At 40.2% G+C, this 14980-nt stretch overlaps 1 protein-coding gene across 1 annotated transcript in view; it reads right to left on the reverse strand.

Annotated features, from left to right (window-relative positions):
* The window catches only part of uba6 (ubiquitin like modifier activating enzyme 6), a 136205-nt gene that overhangs the window by 17066 nt on the left and 104159 nt on the right, over positions 1-14980 (reverse strand). Inside the window, exons 21-26 of the mRNA XM_041186377.1 lie at positions 13280-13369; positions 13090-13170; positions 6748-6876; positions 6068-6119; positions 4293-4356; positions 3487-3556 (exon numbers count right to left, since the gene is read on the reverse strand). Coding sequence (XP_041042311.1) covers positions 3487-3556; positions 4293-4356; positions 6068-6119; positions 6748-6876; positions 13090-13170; positions 13280-13369 — 486 coding nt within the window. The remainder of the gene's footprint in view (positions 1-3486; positions 3557-4292; positions 4357-6067; positions 6120-6747; positions 6877-13089; positions 13171-13279; positions 13370-14980) is intronic.

Raw genomic sequence — 14980 nt, forward strand, 5'->3', positions numbered from 1 at the left:
TGCAAACTTGGTGTCATATTTGGTCCTGAAATGAGCTCCTGACCTCAGATTTTGTTATTTCCACCTCTTAACACTGGCCAGCTTTGCATGCCTCAGCTGCTCTGCTGCTGAAACCATCATTCATGGCTTTGTTTCCTCTGGACTTGACTATTCCAATGCACACTTTGTGGATCTGCCATATTCTACCCTCCGTAAACTCGAGGTCATCTAAAACTCTGCTGCTGGTGTCTTAACTTGTTGTAAATCCTGCTCTCCTATCACCCCTGTGCTCACTGACCTACACCAGCTCCCAGTCAAGCAATATCTTGATTTTAAAAATCTCATCCTTGTTTTCAAATCCCTCCATAGCCTTGCTCCTCCTTATCTCTATAATCTTCTCCAGCTCCACAACCCTCAGATATCTGCACTCTTCTAATTCTAGCCTCTTGTGTATGCTCAGTTATAATTGTTCCACCATTGGTGGTCATGTCTTCAGTTGCTTAGGCCCCAAGCTCTGGAATATCTTCTCCACATTTCTCCGCCTCATTTTCCTCCTTTAAGATATTCCTTAAAACCTAATTTGACCAAGCTTTAGGTCATCTGACCTAATAACTCCTAATGTGTTTCAGCCTCAATCTTTTGTTTCATAATGCTTCTGTGAAGAACTTTGGGATGTTTCATTACGTTAAAAGCACCATATAAATACAAATTTTTGTTGCTGTACTACAGATTAAAATTCAGGAGCAGGTTCCAAACATTAAGAATGGAGCTTACACTAGCGAATGTCCTGTGCCAGCATTTCTCTTGAGCTATGGATGACAATTCTGTGTCTAAGATTGTAGCAGGAATAGTAAATTTTCATACAAATTATTCAAGGACAGATCATGACATACAGCAGTCTGATAAAGCTCATCTCAGGAGCAGAATTTATCATCTGGACAGTGTCAAGTTATTTACATTAGCATGAAGCACTAATGGTTAGGTGTCAATTACTGGGTGCTGTAATTTGAGATGAGGTAGGAATATCACAAAAGAAATGCCTTGGGTAATAGTCACACAATAGGGAGTTAAGCATTTTATTCCACAATTCCTCTCCTTCCCCCTTCCTTTCCTACAGGTGCCAATCACCCACTGGGACCTCACCCAAGCAGACATAATACACATTATTCAGGGGTGAGCCTTGAAAGATTGCAGGCACATTGTTATTGCTCAGTGTGCGGGAGGGGACAGGACAAGTCACACAGCCACTCTCAGTGTGGGGGAGATGGCAGAACGCTGCCCTCGATCCTCCCAACCCTGGTCCTCTCCCGTGTTTACACTTGGGCACTTCCAACAGAGATTGCTGGATAATGATTAGATTGGCCAATTACCTGCTCCAAGACCATGTGGTGTAGGTACACCCACAGTGCTGTTAGGAGTTCCAGGTTTGACCCAATGACAGTAAAAGGACGACAATATATTTCCAAGTCAGGATGGTGAGTGGCTTGGAGGGGAACTTGCAGTTGGTGGTGTTCGCATTTATCTGCTGTCCTTGTCCTTCTAGACGGTAGTGGTCGTGGGTTTGGAAGGTGCTGTCGAAAGAGCTTTGGTGAATTTCTGCAGTGCATCTTGTAAATGGTACATACTGCTGCTATTGTGCGCTGTTGGTGGAGGGAGTAAATGTTTGTGGATGTGGTGCCAATCAAGTGGGCTGTTTTGTCCTGGACAGTGTCCAGCTTCTCAAGTGTTGTGGGAGCTGCACTCGTCCAGGCAAGTGGGGAGTATTCCATCACACTCCTGACTTGTGCCTTGCAGATGGTGGACAGGCTTTGGGGAGTCAGGAGATGAGTTACTCATCACCCTATTCCTAGCCTCTGACCTGCTCTTGTAGCCACAGTACTTATATGGGTAATCCAGTTTAGGTTCTGGTCAATGGTAACCCCTAGGACATTGATAGTAGGGGATTCAGAGATGGTAATGCCATTGAACATCAAAGGGTGCTGGTTGGATTCTCTCTTGTTGGATTCTTTTTTGTTGGAGATGGTCATTGCCTGACACTTGTGTGGTGCGAATGTTACTTATCACTTGTCAGCCCAAGCCTGGATATTGTCCAGGTCTTGCTGCATTTGGACATGGACTGCTTCAGTATCTGAGTCGTCGCAAATGAGCTGAACATTGGGCAATCACCAGTAAACATCCCCACTTCTGACCTTATGTTGGAAGGAAGGTCATTGATGAAGCAGCTGAAGATGGTTGAGCTTAGGACACTACCCTGAGGAACTCCTGCAGTGATGTCCTGGAGCTGGGAGGACTGACCTCCAACAACTACAACCATCTTTCTTTGTGTTAGGTATGACTCCAGAGAGTTTTTCCCCTGATTCCCATTGACTCCAGTTTTGCTGGGGCTCCTTGATGGCACACTTGGTCAAATGTGGCTTTGATGTCAAGGGCAGTCACTCTCACATCATCTTGGGAGTTCAGCTCTTTGGTCCATATTTGAATCAAGACTGTTGTGAGGTCAGGAGCTGAGTGGACCTCGTGGAACATAAACTGGGCATCAGTGAGCAGGTTATTGCTAAGCAAGTGCCGTCTGATAGCACTGTTGATGACCCCTTCCATTACTTTACTGATGATCGAGAATAGACTGAAGGGGTGGTAATTGGCCAGGTTGGATTTGTCTTGCTTTTTGTGGACAGGACATACCTGGGCAATTTTCCACATAGCCGGGTAGATGCCAGTGTTGCAGCTGTACTGGAACAACTTGGCAGGAGACGTGACAAGTTCTGCAGCACAAATTTTCAGTACTATTGCCGGAATATTGTCAGGTCCCATAGCCTTTGCAGTATCTAGTGCCTTCGGCCGTTTCTTGATATCACGTGGAGTGAACCGAATTGGCTGAAGACTGGCATCTGTGATGCTGGGGACCTCTGGAGGAGGCTGAGATGGATCATCCGCTTGGCACTTCTGGCTGAAGATTGTAGCAAATGCTTCAGCCTCATCTTTTGCACTGATATACTAGGCTCTACCATTATTGAGGATGGGAATATTTGTGGAATCTCCTCCAGTGAGTTGTTTAATTGTCCACCACCATTCACGATTGGACGTGGCAGGATTACAGAGCTTAGATCTGACCTGTTGGTTGTGGAATCACTTCACTCAATCAATCAAAAGACCAGATCTAAGCTCTTCCCATTACTAGTATGCTCCTGTCCTTCAATCATTTGAGAACTTTGCATTCCCAAAAATCTGGCCTCTTTTTGTATCCTGATTTCCTTTGCCCTGCACTATGCTTTAAGCTGTCTATGCCATAAACTCTGGAATTCCAACCCAAAACCTCTCCATCTCTTTCATCTCCTTTAAGACTCTCCTTAAAATCTAACTCTTTTATCAAACCGTCCTAATACCCAATGGTTCAGTGTTAGTTTTGCCTGATTATGGTCTTGAAGCGCCTTGGGATGTTTTATTATGTTAAAGGTGCTATATGAATGCAAGCTGTTGAAGACCTTTTATCTAATAAGCAATACCTACCTGTTCCATATAAGGTATCTTGTAAATTGTTGCAAAAAGTCTTGCAGCACTTAATACAAAACTGTAGTGCCTAAAATAATAAAACATTAGAAGGTTATAATTGTGAGAAGGGCTATGTCATACCTTAAGACAAAATAGGATGCAATATCATGTGATAGCACCAGTAAGGAAAACAGCTTAATCTGAGAAACATTAAAAACCATGCAATTTGTTTAAAACATTCTGGTAAATACTGCTGTTAACTATTTAAACAGGAGAAAATTATATTTACCTACTTAAGCTTGTTTACTGGACTTTTAATAATTTATGTACTTATTTAATTGAAATGTGAATGCCAGTTACAACGGCTTATGATTTGAATACTCTCCTAATTGCTTATTTGGATGCAAATGAAATAAGTTAATGTAAAAGAGGTTTAAGCATTTAATTACAATTCTTCTAACATGCCAAAAAAAATGAAATACAATCTTATGTGATTGCAAGCATTACTTATGGGTGTTGGTCTGAAAACTACTGAGTTAATTGGACTCAATTTCAATTGTGTCCAACTCATCCACTGTCCGTGATAGATAAATGAATGCAGTACTTGGATACTAACTGCTGTAATACATCAAAAGGGTCTTTGTTCCAGCTTCAAGATCACCCTATTATTTAACAAGAAATTGGGCAATAAAAGCTGTATTCTAGATCGTAGGGGTTGTAAGCTCTGCTTATGCTGAATTTAAGATTATATCGAAGGCCAAACCTGCAAAAAGTGACAGAAGTCCATAAGGGAAAGTGAAATATAAATTCTGATGGTTACTTACAACTCATCATTTATGTCGAACTGCATTGGACAGGGTGGCCTCTTTGGTGACTGCCAAAATAAGCCTGTAAGCAAACAGAGTCCCAATAATTGTTGCATTTTAAAATATGTAAAACTTGCAGGCAACAGTTTGATCAATTTATCAGAGAAGGACAAAGGCACCAGGTCCAAGGGACTCTGAAGGAGAGTCATACGGACTTAAAACATTAACTCTGTTTTTTGCTCCACAGATACCGTCAGACCTGCTGAGTTTTTCAAGCATTTTCTATTTTTCAGATTTCCAGCATCCGTAGTATTTTGATTTTACCTTCTCTCCATGTTCTCCTCACACTCCATTTACACACCTTTCCTTTGTTATTACTAGATAAGAATCCTGAAACTCCATTCCTCACAGTATTATGGGAGCACCTGAACTGCAATGACTGCAGCAGTTCAAGATGATTCATCACTTTCTCAACTTGGGATAGGCAATAAATTCCAGTCTTGTAAGCGAAATCCATATTCAAAGATTTTTTTTTAAAAGTATGAATGGAGATTTCTTTACAAGAAACATCAATGCATTATAGGACTGTAGATTTGTTTTGCAATCTTTACACAGTATCAATTCCAGCTCAGCAGTGGGTTAACTGATATGTTCAATGACTATTGTGAAAGTGAGCTATTTAAACCACAAGGGTACCAAGCATAGTCTGTACTGAAATGGCTGACCTCAGCCAGGTAACAATTGGCTAGATTTTTCTGTCAAAATAATAGTGAGGCTTTTGCTGCTCTCCATTATTTACGTGTAAATGTTAAAGCAACTTCAGATGAAGAGCAGATGCACTGTTAAATACTAACATCTAAAAGCTGCTGTCGAATTGTACCACTCCATTGGTAGTTGTGTGAAAATTGCATCTTGACGCCTGCTTCATAATTGCCATGCATTGAATGTCATCAAGTTGCTATCTTTGAATGGCAGCTATGAATTAAACTTGCCACAGAATGTTAAGTCTGATCAATACAAGTTTTAAGTGAGAGGATAAGTGTTAATTACTGCCAATCAATCCTTGTAGTTGAAAATTAATTTTACAATTACGGAGTCTTACTCCTTCAGGTATGAATCGATGCTGGAGATATTACAAATGGTGAAGTTCAAAATGTTTTAAAGAAAAAGATTTTCTTTTTCCTTTGTCTTTCTCTTTCTGTTTAAACTGATCAATCGTTCACTCTTTATCTCTCTTTCTGTGCCTGATTTAATGTTGAATTCACCTACTCTTAAATTTCCTTTTCAATCCTTGCAGGGCTTAGTTCCCAATCCTTCAATCCGATTCACCAAGAAGGTATCTTGTTGCTTACCCTGTTAACAGAGGCCTCAGACACCCGGTGAGGTTATCAATTTACACTTTTGACAACTTGTGACCCAAAGCTTTTAAAACCTAAAAATACACAAAAAAGTCTAATCTGGGTCAATGTTCTTGGGAAGGGCAAAAAGCCAGGTTTATCGGTTGCAGCATTGGGTGAGGACAGGAATGGAGCCAACGTCTGCACCTTTTCTGCAGAGATCATTAGCAGCTAAGAGTGGGAATCCTAACTGAGCTTTTCTGTTTCAGGGAATCATTGCAGCAGATCCAGTGATCCAATAACTTGAACCAGATCAGCACATGAACAGGAGATCTCCTGGTTTGCATCACTCAATACCACAAATACAGCATAGTTATATACTTAACGAGTGCCAAGTAGTCTGGCACTAAAAAAGCTAAATATAATCAAGTGAACAAATGTTACCACAATACTTACTTCCATCCTTCAGTTTAGTATCTAGTGGGAATGAATGCAGAAGTTGAACTGCCTGGAGGAAGATAAAGAATGGGTCACTGCATCTGCTTTGCAGATCTAGGCCTACATTCTCATATTTCACCTACATGCATTGCCAGAATGAACATTAATCAAGTAGACATTCTTCATAGGAAAACAAAAGAGGATGGGGATAATGTCAGGGAGGACATGCTGGAAGCAGCATGGCAGGGATGGGAGGAGGGGAGTGGTGGGCAGCAGGGGCAGAGGGAGGGGACGGCAGAGTGACAGAGGGAGGGGGCGGCAGAGGAAGGGGGCGGCGTGGCAGGGTGGCAGAGGAGGTGGGTGGTGCTGAGGATGCTCTGCACATGTGGGGGTTGGGAGCTGCATAAGTGGGGAGGTGGGGAATGCTCAGTATATCAAAAACTAACAGTACTGCTGTGGCTGGGGAAAACTGAACAACCGATAATTGCATTCAAATGTACCAAACATCCTGTTAAGTAGTCTTTGTACTGAAATTAAAGTACAACAATGCACTGAGTAGAAACAACATTTTAATTAGGCAAGTTAATTTTTCTTAGCAGTGATTATAAAAGATAAATCAAAACATCGTTAAATGATCATAAAAGCACTCATTTAAATTATTGATGCACCAAATTGCAAAATATTATTAGATATCCTACCTTGTGATGGAAATATTTTTCAAATTTTACTCGTGCCAGAGCCACACACTCCTGCCAATCTGTAGGCCACCTATTAAGTAATTTAATTGCTTGAAATGATCCTTCTAAACTCTCTCCAGTTTGCATTCGCTACAAAACAATGGCGATAAAGAATGATGATACTCAGTTTAAATTCAAAGGTTAGCAAATAAATATTACCAACAGAAAAAATCCAAGAATGTTTAACTTGCAGCACAATCTACCTCCCCACTTTAATCCATGTTTTATTGAGCTTAACCAATTTTTTGTTTATCATTGCAATATCAATAAGAATTCAGAAGATTTGACATTGAAGGGTTTTTGTGTGCATATAGTTGAGTGGCTGTAAAATGGTAAAATACGCAGTATAACTGAGGAGTGAATTCACCAAGCTGACAGGCATGGAGAATGAGATAATATCAAACAGGTGGTCTTGCTGGGCTGGCTCCATATTTAGTAGAAAGTGATCTTTAAAAAGCGAAGTTTTGCCCTGAATTTTAGCGGTTTACGGTTATAACAAAACCTGCCATTTGGACTTGGTGAGTTGGGCTCTATGCATGCTTAACTCATTTGGTAGCATTCTTGTGCCCAAGTCACAAGGTTGTAGGTTCAAGCCGCACTAAGGAGCTAAGTTGATAGTTCAATGTAATACTGTGGGTGCGTAATTTCTGCTCCCAATTTGTTAGATGGTAGCTGTTGACAATTCTGATATTCCCATTTACACCGATGCTAGACCCACCTTTTGTTTCTTAGCTTGTACCATTACCAATTCCTTTTGTCTTGTACCATCATCCCTTCTAATTTAAACTCTCTTGCTTTCCACCCTACCAGACTTTGCTTTTGTTTCCACCCCCTTTTCCTTTTCCAGTATTTTTAGGTTTTATATCAGATTTTCAGCATCTGCAGTATTTTGCTTTTGTATTAGGTCTTTTTCAATGTTGTACACACAATGTAGCTTGATAACCAGCAGTCCATTACAATAAGTAGATGCTGGTCTCAAACCAGTAACTAACTAGCCATTGTCCACAAAGGACCAAAGGAATCTCCCTCCATTAGACAGACGCATTATTACATTACATGATGACATCACTGCAAAACAACAAGGACTGTTACATTTAAACAAGATTTTTTTTAATCTACATTGTTAGAATTTAATACACATTCATTTGATAATGAGTAGAGTGTCCAAAAATATTGTTCTGCCCCTAGCAAGCTACCAAGTAGAAATGTAGAATGAACAATGTTGTAGTTTAGTGAGAAGAGTAACCACGCACCTGAGACTCTGCCAGGCCAGCTGTTCAGTAATTATGTGGGTTGAGTAGACAGCAGTTCAATACCAAATTCCCCTGTCAGATTTCAGCCCTTCCTTAAGTGATAAGTGATGCTAGAGAGAATTTTATGCTACTTCTCCCACCCGATTACCCTGCATTTACTAGTTTCATGTCCTTGTGACTTCCCCATTTATTTGTAGGTTACAGCACAGGTTACATCTATGTGCTTTCTTAAAATGTATCAACGGTTTCTGCCTCCATCAACATTTCATGCAGCAAATTCCAGACCCACAATCACCTTCTGGATGAAAAAATTCCTTCTGGATGAAAAACTTCCTTCTGAACTCCCCTCTTATTCTTCAAAGGTTATTGCAGAAAATAAAAAGGTCATGGTGTAGGGGGTAACATTTGCATGGATAGAAGATTGGCTAGCTGGCAGAAAACAGAGTATATATAAATGGGTCTTTTACCAATTGGCAGGATGTGACAAATGGAGTCCTGCAGGGGTCTGTGCTGGGCCTCGACTTTTTACAATTTACTTCAATGATTTAGATGAAGAGAGCGATGGCATAGTAGCTAAATTTGCAGATGACAGAGATAGGTAGAAAAGTAGGTTGTGAAAAGGACATAAGGTGGTTGCAGACAGCTATACATAGATTGAGTGGGCAAAGATCTGGCAAATGGGGCATAATGTAGGAACATGTCAAGTGCTTCACTTTGGCAGGAAGAATAAAAAAAGCAGAGTATTACTTTATCAGAGACCGACTGCAGATCTAGGTGTTCTAGCGCATGAGTCAAAATGTTGGTAGGCAGGTACAGCAAGCAGTTAAGGCGGCTAATGGAATGCTATCCTTTATTACGAGAGGAATTGAACATAAAAGTGAGGATGTTATGCTTCAGTTATACAGGGCATTGGTGAGACCGCATCGTGAATACTGTGTGCAGTTTTGGTCTCATTTAAGGAGAGATGTAAATGTGTCGGAGGCAGTTCAGAAGAGGTTTACTAGATTGATACCTGGAATGAGCAGGTTGTCTTATAAGGTTGGACAGACTGGGCTTGTTTCCACTGGAGATTAGAAGAGCAAGGGATGACTTGGTTGAAGTATATAAGATCCTGAACGGTCTTGACAAGGTGGACTTGGAAAGGATGTTTCCTCTTGTGGGTTTGTCCAGAAGTAGGGGGCACTGTTTTAAAATTAAAGGTTGCCCTTTTAGGACAGAGCTGAAGAGAATTTTTTTCTCTGAGGGTGGTGTAACTTTGGAACTCTCTGCCTCAGAAGGCGGTGGAGGCGGTGTCATTGAATATTTTTAAGGCAGAGGTAGATTGATTCTCTTGCCTAACAAGAATCTAAGGTTATCGGGATAAATGTGAATGTGGAATTCAAAACACAAGCCATAATCTTATTGAATGGCACAGCAGGCTTGAGGGGCCGAATGGCCTGCTCCTATTATTTTTTAGCCAATTACTTTAAATCTATGCCACCTGATTATTGGCCTCTGTTAACTGAAACAGGTCCTTCCTATCCACTTTATCTATTGTCACTGGCATCCTTCCAATTGCGCAAGTTGATGGATATGCAGCAAATCAAAGCCGTCAGGGATGAGTTAGCCTCATTTAGTGCACTTTTGCTGATGGCTAAGGAGACCAATCCATGAGGGGCAGGTTCTGCCACAAGTGTCGAATATGGAGTGGTTATCAGGTATTGTCATTTTTGGTGTTGCAAGCTGCTGTAGCCACTATAGTCATGTTGGCACATGCTGGTTCACAGGTTATGTCACCATTTTTCTCTGTCATCAGTTAGTGTGCCCCAGATCCAAGAATCAATGTTTAGGGCCTACATGTCACGCTTGCAAGCATCCTTTAAGCAGAGTTTTGGATGACCTACTGGTCATCTGGCTTCGGCTACCTCGCCATACAGAAAATCCTTAGATATACGACCATGTTCCATTCTTTGAACATACTAGAGCCACTGAAATCACTTCTGCTTGATGAATGCCAACTTACTTGGAGAGCTTTGCCTTTGAGAGGACTGCTGCATTTGTGATTTTGCTCTTTCATGAGATGCCCAGAATGCAATTCAAACAGCAAAATTTCCTTTCTTGATAGTTGTAAGTCAGCCATGTTCTACAGTCATACAAGGTGTAGAGAACACAGGCCTCCATAACCCACATCTTGGTCCTAAGAGTCAGCTTCATATTATTCCATACACGTTTCATAATGTTATTCCATCCACTTTATCAAGGCCCCTGATAATTTTATACACCTCACTTAAATTCTCCCATTAGCCTCCTTTGTTCCAAAGAAAACAATTCCAGCCTATTTAATCTTTCCTTGTGGCTAAAATTCACCATTCCATCATCCTCATATCTTGTGTCATATCCTTCCTGTGATGCAGTGACCAGAACTGTACACAATATTTTATCTGTGGCCTAAGCAGTGTTTTGTACCTTTCTAACATAACCCGCCTGCTCTTATATTCTAGGCCTTGGCCAATGAGTTACAATAACCTGTATGCTTTTCTGACCACCTTATCTATCTGGCCTGCTAACTTCTTTGATCTGTTAACATACAGTCCAAGATCCCTGTGTTGCTCTACATTTTTCAGTATCCTACCATTTATTGTGTATTCCCTTGCCTTATTTGTCCTTCCCAAATATATTACCTCAAACTTACCTAGACTGAACTCCATTTCCCACTTTTCCGCCCACCTGAACAGTCTATTGACAGTCGACAGCTTCCTTACTACTAGCCACGTGGCCCATTTTAGTATCATCTGCAAACTTCTTAATAATGCTACTTACATTTAAGTTGAATTCATTGACATACGCCACAAACAACAAGGGACCCAGTACAGAGCCCTGTAGAGCCCCACTGGAAACAGCCTTCTAGTCACAAAAACACCCAATCATAACCCTTTGCTTCCTGCCACCGAGCCAATTTAGGATTCAATAAACATAGGATTGGAAAATCATAGTCAGATCCTCCGCTATTTTTATCCTTGCTTCATTTAACAGCCTGAGCTATATTTTAACTGGGCCTGGTGATTTATCTACTTTCAAGGATGCTCAACACAATGTTTGCTTCCTCACTACGTACAATAATGCCTCGCTTAATGTTGATTAGTTCAACCTTTTATCATTATGTCATCAATGCAATAGGGAGGATATATCCTTTTAAAGTTGTGACATTCACCAGAACATCACTCTTGAATCCCTGGATGACCACATCACCACTCCACATGCTGCTCTGCTCCTGCCCTGCTTCATATTACTAGATATACCATTCAATATTTCACACCCCTCCTCTAACTATAACGTTTGCTTCATTCCTTCCTTTTGTGCAGAAGAAAAGTATCCACAAAGAGCCATGCCCACTTCTTGCACCTCCACACACAAGTCACCTTTTTGATCTCTAACTGGCCCTACTTTTCCATAGTTATCTGTATTTATAAAACATATTTGTGCTCTTTCATTTTACTTGTCAATAATTTTTCATGCCATCTCTTCACATTCCTAATTCTCTTTTCAATTGCACCCCTGCGCTTTCTATACTGTAGGGCTTTCTGCAGTATTGAGCTCTTAGCATCTGGCATAAGCTTTAATTTTTTTTGCCATATCCTACTTTGTATGTTCTTGATATTGGGGGAGGGGTAGTCTAGATTTTAGAATCCCACTCTTTGTGGGAACATAATTGTGCTGAACTCTTTTTAGCTCCTTATTGAATGCCTTCCACTGGTCTGACAGATTTACCTTCAAGTAATTTCCAGTCCAATTTTGCCAAATCATATCTTAACTTGGTAAAATTGGCCTTTCATTTGTCCTATCTTTATCCTTTTCCATACCTACTCTAAACATAAATGAATTATGATCACTACCGCTAAAACACTCTCCCACCTTTCCTCTTGCACAGATTCATTCCCTAAATCTTGTTTCAAAGTTACCTGCTCTCTTATTGGGCTTGCTACATATCACCTAAAATATTTCTCCTGAATACATTTTAAGAATTCTACACCTCCTGTACCTTTTATAATGAATTTATTCTGGCAAGTATTAAGGTATTTGAATTTCCCATCTCTGCCCTTTTGAGCAATTTACCCAAATATTTGTTCTTCTCTATCTCCCTCTGTTTGGAAGTCTGTAACATACACCCAGCAGTGTGATTACCCTTTCTTTCTTCCTCAATTCAATCCACATGGCTTCAGTTGATGCTCTTTCTAGCATATTATCCTCCTCTCAGCTGTGATTCCTTCTTCAATCTAAATTGTGACCCCTCTTCCTTTTTTTCCCCTTGCTTTCACATTTGAAAATCCTGTACTAAGGAATGTTGAGCTGACATTCCTATCCACCTTTAAGCCACGATTCAGTAATAGCTATCATATCATAACTCCAAGTATCCATCTGTGCTGTCAGCTTATTTGTCTTATTCCTTAGACTACTTGCATTGCTAAGACTACTTGCATTGATAAGACTACTTGCATTGAAGTACATAGCACTAATCACTGAGCTCCATTGTTGTCTATTTTCTTTCCTTTAATTCCATGACCTTCTATACTTGTTTACTAATTTTCTGCTTTTGATTTCCAGTTGTGCTTCTCTTTCTTCTTAATCTATGCTCAGGTTCCTACCCCCATGCCAACCTAGTTTAAAGGCAATATTAGCAAACTTCCCTAAGATACTGATCCCAGTCCTGTTGAGGTACAACCTGACCAGCTCATACAACTCCTACCTCCCCCAAAATAAATCCAGGAATCTAAAGCCCCCCCCTTCCTGCACTGCCTCTCCAGCCATACATTCAGCTGTACTATCCTATGCTAGGATATATATATATATATATATATATATATATATACACATACATACATACATACACACACTCTTAACACAGGCTCTTTTAGGTGTTTGAAAATCAAGACATTGAAGGAAAAAAAAAAGTGTATTTGAGTGCACTGTATGAGCAAATGGTTCTGTACTGCTCAATTAACATACTGTGGTATCATGGACATTCTTCAAGTGTCTGATTCTCCAATTTGCATTTCAGTGTAATTATTCTCACCTGTAGAACATTGTCTGTTGATTTATAGTTTTCCCAAAACTTGTTGTACATTGAGGGTTTGTATGAAAATGAACTTTCAAACTGAAATGAGAAATAGAATAAGATTTTCCATCATTAAATAAAAGGACAGCACTTAAATTGGCATATTGTCTAAAGAAGTGGACCCAAAAATATTTAATTTGCTGCATACCTTATCTCTCGACCACTGTATTGTGTGTTCAATTAATGCTGGAAAGGATTTTAACGTGCAAAATGGGATTTCTTCTTCAGGAGGATCGCGCTGTACAAAGCCAACATCAAATTAGCAAAGTGTAGAAACATATAAATGTTGAAACATTGACATCACACAGCAATCACTTCCAACAAGGACTGCACCAATCTTTACTTGCTGAGTGTGCTGCTGTACATATAGTTCAGTAATAGTAAAATTAGAAATGACAGCACAGACACTCAATTGTCCCACTGAATCTGTCAGTCTCCAACTGCAGCATTCTATTTGAATTTCATTTCCTTGCCTTTGCTACAGCCTTTTTCAAAAACTAAACCAATTTATTTTAATAATGTTGCAGACTCTGCCTCAATTAATCACTTGTAAATCATTGTTTTCTAATAATTCCTATTTTTTCAAAAAGATTTTCTAACTTAAGATGCATGTTAATGGAGTAATAACACAGCTATACAAAATGCTAACTGACCAAAGCACTTTACATTCACATTTTCAAAAGAATGACGCCTATTTATTGCTCTATATCCTAAGTTAATGGTAGGGTAATTGCCAGCCTTACATTACAAAACATTCTGTTCAGTTGACGTAACTCATTCGTAAATCTAACACCCTGCATTTAAATAGCACATTTTGTGACCTCACAATACCCCAAAGCGCACTGCAACTAATGAGCTACTTTTGAAATTTATATATCAATTTCCTCACTAGGGATGAATCTATGAACACCGAGTGTCCAGAGTGGTTAACTACAATACGATTCCATGATCTCTGGGTTTCTCGTATCAACTGCCTAGGGTTGGATTCCATGAGCACCAGCCTTCCCCCAGTACCAAGTTAGAGTCGGAATTCCCTGCCTACTGGTTTTCCTCTGATAGGTTGTTCAAGTGACCATTATCCAACTGCAACACTGCGTGTCAGTGGGTTATTTGACTACAAATGATATGACAGCTCAACCTTATCCTACCCTTATCCAATGCTAGCAGTGGTCACTGGATGGTTAGCAGTACCGGCAACCCTGGTTGAATACATAGGTGGAATATAATACTATGCAATAATATAACTGGGTGAGCTGAGTAGCCACAAGATGAAGAACACAGTACATTCTGTTTAATTGCAGTATACAAGTAACAATTTTATAAACAAAAGTTTCAAACTAAATTCCATGAAGGGGGCCATAAATACAGGTTGCAACTTATGTGTGCTTAAACTCTTGGAAATACAATTAAAATGAAAAATTTGTATCAGTTAGTTGATAGTGGGGTTACCACAAGCAGCTTGTAGCTCTAAGGCAAGTTAGAAGGAATCAGGAAACTTTTTGTTGATGCATCCTGCAGGTAATGGTGCTGATATTGCGGTTACTGTAAGAAACCTGACAGCTCTAAGGCAAGCAAGAAGGAATCAGCATATTTGTTGCTGATTTGACCCTGTGCCTGTGTGAGAGGACAAAAATAGGCTTTCAATGTAATGGCCCAAACAGCTGAGGGGCCAGCACTCATCATTTAGGCTCACATATTAAGAATACTTACTTGGGCGAGGTAGACAGGTCGCTTGAACTGTATTCCTTTTTAAAGGCAGGAAAGGAGGTGGCCGGGGGTGGGGGGTGGTGGGGGGGGGAGGAGGAGAGGGATTTAGATAAAACTTAGGGTGAATGAAGAGAAAATTAGG

The sequence above is a fragment of the Carcharodon carcharias genome, chromosome 4, assembly GCF_017639515.1.
Source record: "Carcharodon carcharias isolate sCarCar2 chromosome 4, sCarCar2.pri, whole genome shotgun sequence".
NCBI lineage: Eukaryota > Metazoa > Chordata > Chondrichthyes > Lamniformes > Lamnidae > Carcharodon > Carcharodon carcharias.